The sequence below is a fragment of the Acanthochromis polyacanthus genome, chromosome 4 (genome assembly GCF_021347895.1).
Source record: "Acanthochromis polyacanthus isolate Apoly-LR-REF ecotype Palm Island chromosome 4, KAUST_Apoly_ChrSc, whole genome shotgun sequence".
NCBI classification, from domain to species: Eukaryota; Metazoa; Chordata; class Actinopteri; family Pomacentridae; genus Acanthochromis; species Acanthochromis polyacanthus.
This window is the reverse complement of record NC_067116.1, coordinates 12,121,324-12,132,668: the sequence shown is the minus strand read 5'-3', so window position 1 is coordinate 12,132,668 and position 11,345 is coordinate 12,121,324. Positions and strand designations below refer to the sequence as shown.

The 11,345-nt window shown below is 38.2% G+C and overlaps 1 protein-coding gene across 1 annotated transcript; it reads left to right on the top strand.

Moving 5' to 3' along the window:
* Window positions 1–205: 205 nt before the first annotated feature.
* On the top strand, window positions 206–10,808 carry LOC110958556 (dual specificity protein phosphatase 22-B-like). Its single transcript, XM_022205145.2, has 8 exons — window positions 206–336; window positions 469–491; window positions 644–677; window positions 3,667–3,749; window positions 6,252–6,301; window positions 6,875–6,949; window positions 7,552–7,723; window positions 10,029–10,808. The coding sequence occupies exons 2-8, from the start codon at window positions 471–473 to the stop codon at window positions 10,173–10,175; spliced, it is 582 nt and encodes a 193-aa protein (XP_022060837.2). The 5' UTR covers window positions 206–336; window positions 469–470; the 3' UTR covers window positions 10,176–10,808.
* Window positions 10,809–11,345: the final 537 nt, after the last annotated feature.

The following is an 11,345-nucleotide window of genomic DNA, read 5'->3' as shown; positions in this document are numbered from 1 at the left end:
TTTTGAGCCTTTTCCTTGTACGGTAGAACAGCTCAGCAGAGTGATATCGAGGGTATGTTCTCCTCTTCCCTCTGGCCCTCAACCATCTTTGTCTGCGTGGTATGTGCCTATCCATGGTCCCATGACCCACACCGGTCTAAATATAAACATCCAAGCAGGGTGTTGCACTGCTAAGGTCACATTACATCATTCTGCACAACGTATTCTCAATGAAGAAGGACTCAAGGCATGAGCTGTGGAAACATCGAAGGCTTTATGATATCCTAGGTCAAACAAAGAAGCCATCAGGGGTGGTTTGGAAACAAGGAGACACAATAACAGCTCGTGACTTGTGAGGCAAGTTGCTACTGCAGCTCTAGAGGATGCAGTTTAAGGAACTCTTAAAATGCTTCCCCAAGCAAAATTTTTGTAGATAATGAGCTTAAATTTGTTTTAAAGTTGATGTTATTTCCCTGTGACCTTTCACAGATATGGGTAACGGAATAAACAAGGTGCAGTACTATGTTGTGTTGATTTAAGTCTCTACAAATGATTAAAAGATTTATTTATTTGTTATTTGTTATTATTTACTTATTTGTTCTTGTTTTGTGTGAGAGCTTCTGCATTTTTTCTTTAACTCCATGTTGAACTCTTCTCCTTTTAGGTCCTGCCAGATCTTTATCTTGGAAATATCAAAGGTAAGAAGTGTCTCCTTTCATCATGTGAATAAAGAAAATATTTATTTTCAGGATAATGTAGTAGATTGTGTTTCAGTAATGTAGTAGATTGTGTTTCAGTTCCTCATATGGAGGGGCATGTGGTGAGATGCTACGCTGAACTCAGTTTCTATAGAGTGGAGGGCTCACTGCACGAAGCATAATGATTGAAATGGTGTATTTGAAGTGTACAAATATATTATTTATATACACTCCTGCTCAAAAGTTTAGGGTCACTCAGACAATTTCATGTTTTCCATGAAAACTCACACTTTTTTCATATGCTAACATATTTGCACAAAGGTTTTCTAATCATGAATTAGCCTTTCAACACCATTAGCTAACACAATGTAGCATTAGAACACAGGAGTGATGGTTGCTGGAAATGTTCCTCTGTACTTCTATATAGATATTCCATTAAGCATCATCTGTTTCTAACTAAAATAGCCATTTACTGCATTAACAATGTCTAGATGGGATTTATCATTCATTTAATGTTATCTTCATTGAGAAAAAAACTATTTTTCTTTCAAAAATAAGGACATTCTTAAGTGACCCCGTACTTCTAAACTGTAGTGAATATGTACTACTATATATTTACCTGTATGTGTGTATGTGCATGCATACGTGTGTGTGTGTGTGTGTGTGTGTGTGTGTGTGTGTGTGTGTGTGTGTGTGTGTGTGTGTGTGTGTGTGTGTGTGTGTGTGTGTGTGATCAGGTGGTGGCTATTGTTGTGGGGACATTAGGAAAACCAAAAGAAATGTCATTTGTGGGGACCTCATTACGGTCCCCATGAGGGGAAACAGTGTTTTCTTGGCCATGTTGTTGTTACTGAAAAAAGTAAAAGTGCAAAAACGTTTCTTTAGAGTTAGGCACTGTTTTGGTCTGGGTTAAGGTTAGGGTTAGGGTTAGGGGTTAGATATGAATGGGAATCAATGGTAGATCCCCACAGTGATAGAAAAACATAGTGTGTGTGTGTGTGTGTGTGTGTGTGTGTGTGTGTGTGTGTGTGTGTGTGTGTGTGTGTGTGTGTGTGTGTGTGTGTGCGCGCGCGCACGTATGTGTGTGTGTGTGGTGTGTATACCTCTCTTTCAGCAGCTAGGGAACATTATTTTTGAGGGCTGCAGTGAATATGTGAGTGTCAGTGTGGGAGGGGATGTCCCACTGTGTGGGGGTGTCCCCAGTCTGAACTGCATTCTACATGTTTCCACAAAGCAGAAAATGCAATCATTATGCTGCCTTTTTTTCCCCTTTTTTCATCTTTCATGTTAACAGGTTCTTTTCTCCTTACAACTTGGTATAAAATAAGAGATCTTGACTTTTTGTCTGTGCACAACAGAAAAGCTGAAGTTGAGGAAGATTCAAAGTGATCCAGTGTAATGGATAAAAGTGTTGCAGTGATTGCTTTTCAGCCTCATCATTTAAGATAAAAATGATTCCATTATCAGTCTAAATAATGCCCAAAATACAAATGATTATGCAACTTTGTTTCACAGAATGCAGATAAAAATGCAATGAAATTTCTATTTATTTTATCTGTCTTGCCCATTTGACTTAATTAGTTTCAAGATAGTTTACTGTATTTTTTTCATTTGTGAGTTTATGGTAAATAAATGTAGAGTGAGCCAAGTGAAGACACCTCCTCAAACAAGAATACCTTACAAGAGGTTGGCTCAGCATCCCTCATGATGTGATATTATTCTTCTGCCAGTATTTCAAGCAGCAGTGATAGAGTTGTTGTCTCTTCAGATATAATTTGTAAATTAACCATCAATAATCAAACTGTTTTAGAAACAAAGTAAAATGATTTCTGAATGTGTTCTCTAATATGTGTGAGGCAGTTAAAGTAAGCAATTTTTAAAAAATTTGAAAATAAAGTTAATCTTAAAAAGTAACAACTGTGTATTGATGAAAGTGACTCATGTGGTAAGATTCCTCCGGGGACCTCTTCTCAGAAGGAGGTGAGGGCGGGGGGGCATTTCTTTTCTGGGTTGTGGGGAAACACGCCCCTTTTCAACACTTTACATTTTTTGATAACTAAGCTGTAGTTTGGAATATTAAATTCATTATGTGTACATAAGTACGTATATGTATATAATACATGTGTTTAATAGACATCGCTGCTGTTCACAGCTAAAGAAAAAGAGAAAAAGTAAAGTTTAAGAGTCTTTCTCACCAGACTGCTTTCCCTCAGTGAAGCTGGTTTTCTCATGAAAGGTACATTTTTAAAGACACTTTAAAAGAAGGTTCTAGTCTGAACTCGTCATGTAGAGGGTCTGTGTCAGTGATCTGCAGAAAGTCAGCTCTATGCTAACAGCTTTACTGTGACATAAGCCTGATACTCCATAAAAATATTTAGGCGTACTTCATGACACCTTTGGACACTTGTGGTATATTATGACCTTGAAGTAACAAAGGCTCAACATTCTATTTCCTCTACAAGTGTTATGGACATCTACCCTACAAACACTGTTTTCTTTATAATTCTTTAATCTGTAATTTCTGTTTTACAGTTTATATGAAGTCTAATAATGTGAGATAGAGTAACTTCAATTCATTTGGCTGGCAGGAGGGCTCAGTGCAGGCTCATCTTGATCTTCTATAGGTGGCATCATCAGCATCCTGCAAATTTGCAAAGCATGAGAAAAAATGCTGAAGGCACATCTGTCCAAGGTAGAAAACATTTGGCTTCCTTTTAAAGAACAAAATTTGATTAAAACAATTACTGTTTCTTGCTTTTGGGCCAAGCTGTTGGACTGTTTTAGAAACACTGGTTTTCCGGTTTTTCTTTCAGTTCAAAACAAGAGTAAAACTTTGAAGCCATAAAGCCACATTTGCTTGGGAGACATTTAAGGAGGGGGGTTGTTGTTGGGTAGAAAATGCTTAATATAGGCTGGAGCTCACATGCTGTGATTTGTGATTGGATGCAAGGTATATCTTTGATTTCCTGATTTGTTTTGTGATCCGCAGATGCGCAAGACAGGGAGCTGCTGGCAAAGCACAGCATCACCCACATCCTGTCAATCCATGACACTGCTTCACCAGTCCTGGAGGTGAGGCGTCGTTATTTGTCTTATAGCCCCCTACCCCAGCATTAATACAGCCAGAAAGTACACACACTCCCCTGAACTCTGTCCCACCCACCCCCACCCCCAACCAGTACTCATTCTGAATGTGTGAAAGGTTGGCATCAGTCCAGGGGTCCCACACTGTCTTTTCTAGACTATCTTTGGAAATACATTTATGTGAATTTATCTGTCAAATAGTTACAAAAAAATACAGAAAACAAGAAGATCCACACATCTATCAAGCAACAGCTGGAATATGTTTATGCTTAAGACACCTGAAATGGCACACTGAACAATGTATTGTTTAAAAAATTTATTTTTTCTGTTGATCAACTAATAGATTTATCAATAAATCCCCTCAGCTCCCATACCTCATGAGGTATCACCTTTTTAACAATCTATTCATGAAAAGGCCATGTTATGTTTGTAAAGGATTAATAAGAAGAGAATATTCTCTATTCTTTACAGAAATGTCACATCTTTATCAAAGGCAGCTGAAATAGACCACTTCAAATGGTGTGAAAGTCAGATGTTCTTATTTTCAATTTAGTGTCAGTCACAAGACCTGGAATTCACCAGGTTTCACCAAATAAGCACTTCTCTGATTGACTGTGAGGATTCAATATCGTGTGGGGTTCCAGTGACTATATGAAAATGTGTTTTCAGTTGATGCAGCTGTGATGCAGATGCGAGCCAACATACTGTATGTTATATTTTTCATATGGGATGCTTTTAGCTCAGCAGCTTGAAGTCCATAAGGTCTTGAAAGTGGAACTGCATTAAAAAAAAAGGTTTCTGGCTTTTCAGCGCTGCTTTTTGAAGACTTGTGAGTGAGAGGGTGAGAAAGGTGTTTTTACTCATGTGAATGTGAGTGAATTTGAAGAGCTAATACTTCTGTGAGAACCTGAGGTGTTAGATGCGGAGATTGCATTTGGTGAAGATGCAAGAGTGTACTTTGCTCTCAAGTGTAGTGTGTTATTGCTGTTATATGCTGCTTAAATAAATTTTACTTTTGTGGTCTTTGTCCTCACAATACAGCTGCAGCAGATATACTAAAAACAGCAGAAGTGTATTCAGTGTTGCAGACATTGGATGAGCCGTAATTATTTCTGAAATGATCCATTTGACATCTCATTTCAACCCGTCAAATGGTGTCCTGAAATTATTCTCGCTCCATCATCACTGGACTTGTTTTTGAAAATCTTGACTCCGTCTGACATCTTCAGTGTCCGCTTTCACAACTTTCATCTTTTCTTGTTGAAAGCGAGCATGAAAAGCACGTAGAGATTTCTGAACACTTTCTCCATCCATGCTAGTATGTTTCATTGAACAGTGAGGAGAAACAGCAACTTCTATTATGGTATCACTACTTAAACCGGTCAACCACCAAAACTTTTAACAGGTTTTGGGTTTGATATTATGTCTGGGCCTACACGCACTTTCTGAACTGTGTCATTCAGCAGTTTGCTAATCCCACACACAAATAATTCTCAATTACTGTTCTTGCATTTATATGTATGACACAGGTTTTTGAGATCTGTGGCTAAACGATGACTCAGGTCTGTTTTCGACCAAATGGCCAGATGGGATGGCTTATTTGCATACCTAACAGTCAAACTGATTGATTTCTTGGAAGACAGCATGATGGTTCCTGAGAGAGGAAGGTAGAATTTGCAACCACTCAGTCTCTAAGGTCGGATGTGCCATTTACTCTACAGTAATTAACATACTGCAAAATAAAACCACTTGGCAATTATTTTAAAACAAAATTTGAAACTCAGAATGCCTTTATGCAAGTAAAGAAAATTTGTGCATGTGTCCACAATTTGCATGCACAAATTTTATGATTTCTGGATGTTAGGGTTCATGATAAGGTTTCAGACTGAAGGTGCAAAGACATAAGATGAATTTGCAGTAACTGTCTGCATATTCTGACTTTTTCAGTCAAAAAATTATGATTTCTGAGGGTTAGTGTGCATATGATGACCCGTCTGGAGCTCTTCCGTACCTCATCTTGTCCCAGAGGGCTTTGGGGTTTTTGCAGTGGTGCAGTCATACCAGGACAAGGCAGTTTCTGTCCACTGTATGTACCATCAGCTGCCAGGTGCACAGTACAGTACTCCACACACAGAGACACACAGACACACAGACACACAGACACACACACACACACACAGACACACACACACACACACACACACACACACACACACACACACACACACACACACACACACACACACACACACACACACACACACACACACACACAAACATCGTTATATCATGACCTACCACACCAGCAGGGTCAGAGAGGCGAGGTTTCAGGGGTTGTTCCATACAAAACGGAAAACAGGAAGTGTGTTCAAACAAATGACCCTCCCTAAACTGTAATGTACTCCTCATGTTATTAGCTGTTGTAAAATTTAAATAACTCTTTAATGTCACATTTTTACAAGTCTAAACTGCTGCCTCCCTCTCCTGCAGGACATGATGTACCTTTGTATATCTGCTGCTGACCATTCTAAGCAAAACCTGTGAGTACTTAATAAGGTCCATAAATATCAGAAAGTTATTTTGTATAACCTCTGATCTAATAACCATCTTGTGATTTTTAGCTAATAAAAAAGAATAAGAGTCAAATTATAAATTTCAAATTTTCTAGATATAAAATTTTGTATTAAAATTACATCTGTGATATCCTAAGAATGCAGATTTTTTTGATTTCCCAACAGAGTCATTTAGATTGTTTATCTATCTACCAGTTTAAAAGGTTAACCACATAACCTCTTAACAGGCAAATGCAAACCAAAAAACCCTATAACTATCAATAATCATATCCTTTATGATGTTTTCCTGTTGAAAATGAAAGGTCCTCAGTCAGTCTTGTTTCTAATTTTGATAAAGAGTGCTCAATGTGATAATTATTTCATAGAAATGTTCTGATTTAGAACATTTATTAGCCAATTTTAAAAGTCAAGCACATAACTTCATAACAGATGGACTAATGCAAACCAACTAAAAAATACTTTAAAAATCTTTTATCATAAAAAAGTGTGCTTATTCAATATTGTTTTAGATTTTGATGTTTAATATGATCATTTCACTAGGATTCAGTACTTCAGAGACAGCATTATGTTTATTCACGAGTCTCGACTGAAAGGAGAAGGCTGCCTGGTTCACTGGTGAGTGGAATTCTATTTTAAACTAATCCTATTTTTTGGTTCCTCATATGTGTATTAAGAAGCTTAATCTTAAAATTACATACTGAAACAAATCCAGGGAAGATTCATCTTGAGAATAGTGAGGGTTTTTCATCATTTTTTGAGAAAATTAAATATTCCTTCTCATGATTATTTTTAAAACTTATGACAGTGAGTCATAATATAGAGAAAATTATATGAAGTACATGTTATGAAAGTAGTGTCATTTGCATAAGAGAATGCTGAAAAGAAGAAACTTGACAATTCACATTGACTTTATTCTTGTTAATAAGAATGAGAGTTTGTCTCAAAGTGATTACTGACTGGAGATCCTCTTATTTTTTAACCTAATTCTCATTTTCAACCACATCAGTCACCAAAAGGGAGCTGTCTGCCAAGGATTTTGGTTAAAGCTTTCATTGCAAATTTCATCACCTTTCATCTGTTCTCATATCAAAGATGCAACATCAGGCATTAAACCACAGCTTTAGGAAAAAAGGGGGTTTCACTTCTTTGTACAAGTACACTGAAGCAGAGAATGTGAATGTGAGAGGATTACTAGCTGTGAAGGTGTGTGTTTTCAGCGTGGCAGGAGTGTCTCGCAGCGTCACTCTGGTGGTGGCCTACATCATGACAGTGACGGGCCGTGGCTGGGTGGAGGCTCTGGCGGCGGTGAGGGCAGCCAGGCCATGTGCAGGGCCCAATTTGGGTTTCCTGAGGCAGCTTGAGGAGTTTGAAAACACGGAACTGACAGAAGTAAGCTCGTATTTTACTACTGCATTTTTGAAGTAATTCATGCACAGATTTTTCCACAGTAATCTTTCTATGTATTTGCATTTGTTCACTGCCTCTATGTGCCACCACCTTCCCAGGACTAGCATTCATGTACTGGATTTGGTAAAAGCTGGTTCATGGGAGAGACAACGTTCAATCATGAGTTTAGTGTTTCTCTGTTAGACAACTCTTTTGGCTATCCTCTGTTTCAAAACAAAGTGTGATAAATCCTCTCTTCCTACAGTTTGTTTCACTATAACTTTAGTTACACATCAAATCTGGATGGAATCATATGATTATATGATTGGTTTCATCCATGTGTGTGTGTGGATTCAACAGGAAGTCAGATGACTCAAACAGCAGAAGTCTTGAATGTGCTCCAGCTAAGTTCTCAAATAAATTAGCTGGAGGTGAACAGCACTAAGATCAGTAGCTAATGTTGGAGCTATAATTTCCAGCTCAGTCACCAGGGGATTTGGATTCATTAGGGACTGTTAATAACCAGGCGGATACATATATGATCTGAGCAGACAGATTATGTATGTTCTGAAGGAGGGATGCAATAAGATGAACGCCATTTACCAGACCATAGATGACCTCACAACCTGGTTCACCATGGTACAGCAGGTCTATATGCAGCAGGGCACATCCATCTATCCATGAACTATACACCGCTTAATCCTCATTAAGGTCGCAGGAGGGCTGGAGTCTATCCCAGCTGACTTACTCAACCATTCAAAAGTTTGGGGTCACCGAGGTAATTTCATGTGTTCCATGAATACTCACTTTTATTTATGTGTAGCATAATTGCACAATGGTTTTCTACTAATCATCAGTGAGCCTTTCAACACCATTAGCTAATACAATGTAACACTAGAACACAGGAGTGATGGCCGCTGGAAATGTTCCTCTGTATCCCATTGTAGATTTTCCATTAAAAATCAGCCGTTTCCAGCTAGAATAGCATTTTACTACATTAACAATGTCTAGACTGTATTTATGGTTCATTTAATGTTAACTTTATTTTAAAAAAAACTGCTTTTCTAAGTGACCCCAAACTTTTGAACGGTAATATAGGGCTGAGAAAGACACCAGGCTGGGATGCTAACCGAGGATCTTCTTCAAGGTGATTGTGCTAACCACTGAGCTATGCAGCCCTCAGCAGGGTATAGTGTTCTCTTTATTCAATCATTAATTGAATAGATCAAAGTCTGGTAATATTAAGAGTCCTACTTTTACTGTGGCCTTTGCCTCATGGCTCAATATTGCTCCTGGGGATTAAATTGTTTCTCCTATTTCTGACAGTTCAAAGTGAGCTTCCTCCTTCCAGTGATCATTTTAGACAGAATTCTCACTGGTATAGCTAAATGCTGGAGTATGCTTGAAACAAACTACAGACACAAACCAACACAAAGTGTTCTAGTAAGGTATTGGGCTCGCATACGTCATCATAACAGCGTCAGTGCTCCTCCACATTGACTCTCCAAGACTCTACAGCTCCACTGAAGGGTTGAAGACCTTTCTTATAGAAAATATTCTCTCATTTGGTGTTTTTAAGATGATAGAGAGTACTGTCTGACACACTGGCCCAATATTTCCATTGGTTCAACTGGTTTGAGATCTGGTGACTGTGGTGGTCAGAGCATATGATTCACATCATTAACCAAATCATTTAGAAAGCCCTCGTTCCTTATGGATGGATGCATTGTCATTCAGGAAGAGACCACTCCCATCAGAATAGAGATGTCTTTATCATAGAATAAATATGATCACTCACAGCACTTTGCAGTGATCTTTCCTCTCAGGAGACAAATAGAACCAAATGCAAATGGCAACAAAAAGCCACTGCAGCAGAAGAGAGTCACCAGATCCCCTCAAGGGTTCAGGATTTACTTTTCATTTGTGTTCTTGGTGTAGTTCATACTGCATGTTGACAAGATGCAATAATCCTTTGAATATTGCCGCTACATTTGCATTGCATCTGCTAAAAATGAATTTGTGCATCTGTACTCACCTGTACAAATGAAAGCAACACAGGTAACTTGGTAGATTTGTAACAGAGAGGAAATGGTACAGGAAGATTTAGATTATTATCTGACAGGATCTTTGTTCAAACTGTACTGATCCTATAAAACACACCTGCTGTTACCATCAATTACTACAGATGTTGCCCAGTCAACTGGGCTACAATTCTTTATAAAACTCTAATTTCAGCTCTGATTAAGCATTCTTTGCCTTACATTGTGTTGTTTTTGACACTTTAACACTCAATCTGCCCTCCCCTCAGTATCGAGCCTGGTGGACGGAGCGGTATGGGAAGAACTCATTCAATGACGATGAGGAGATCGAGAACCTTATAACTCGAAAATCCAACAGCAGCAGCAGCATCGTGTCAAACAGCATCACTCCTGTGTTGGCCACAAGCGGAACCTGATGAGAAGATCTTCTGTCAGCCTGATCTTAACTCATCTCGAGCAGCTGATTGCTGTAAGCTTCTGCTTGGACCATTAAACCCACAAAGGCCAATTTAGCTACATTAAAAAAAACATCATTTCATCACTGATCCTGCACAGAAAAGCTGCTTCAGGACCATCTTTTTTGTAAAAACGCCTGTATCGATATGACAGGTCGACTCTCCTGTATGAGGAATAGGACAAGCAGCCGTGTGATGGGGGGATTTTATGTCAGTGTTGTCATTTCCCATCGTCATGTCATGTCCTTGCCTCTAACTGTCAAAACAACATGCAAGGGCAGTCAAGCACAACACCAGGGAAATATGTACATACAGTCCACAGTGAGAACACACATTTAGTAGTGTTCACTCCCCCTGTCAGTTATGTTATGCTGTGTCTTGTACTTGAAATATGACTACTGCTTTCTGTAGGTGATGTGGAGGCTGAGGAATGCTCTATTTTCCAGTAAAACAATGTCTGTATTGCACTATACTTCCTAAATTTAGGTTTTGCTTTGATTTTAATTGTATTATTATGTTTCTGAATGCAATTCTAACATTAAATGTCATGTTAACAGTTTCTGCAGAAATGAATGAAACCGTCATTTCCATTAATGAGTTTGCATTTTCTTTAAAGATCTATTAGCATGAGATTTAATTTGTCAGGGAAATATTTGTATATATTTCTAGAACTACCAACTTGAGAGCCAGGACCCATTCAAGTGGTTGCAAGTGTGAAAAGTCACGAGATTCACAGCATGATTAGATAAACAGAAGGAAAAAAATATTTTTGTTTCACAAAATATACTGTGGCTCTATTCAACAAAATTAAGAAAATACAAGCTTGCTGAACCGGTTACAACTGGTCAGTGAGGTAAAATGCATATAGTTTGCTCAAGTAAAAGTACAAAATCAGAATTGAAATTCACTCCATGACAAGCAAACAGTTACATTCAAAATCCTGCTTAAATGAAAGCAGAGAACTAGAAATAGTGCATATTCTGCAGAATAATTGCACCTGTGATCAGTATATTATGATATTATTATTATAACACTATTACAGGGCAGCTGGAGCATCAGTGCATATAGTTGTTATATTGTTGTAGTTGAGGTGGAGCTACTTTTATTATACAGTCAGGTAGTTTAGAGCAG

What these genes read in the sequence shown, in the direction of transcription:
- LOC110958556 (XM_022205145.2), top strand. Translation starts at nt 471, where the DNA reads ATGGGTAACGGAATAAACAAG. An exon ending in GAAGGCTGCCTGGTTCACTG is followed by an intron (nt 6,950 to 7,551) that starts GTGAGTGGAATT and finishes GTGTGTTTTCAG; the next exon opens with CGTGGCAGGAGTGTCTCGCA. An exon ending in AAAACACGGAACTGACAGAA is followed by an intron (nt 7,724 to 10,028) that starts GTAAGCTCGTAT and finishes CCCTCCCCTCAG; the next exon opens with TATCGAGCCTGGTGGACGGA.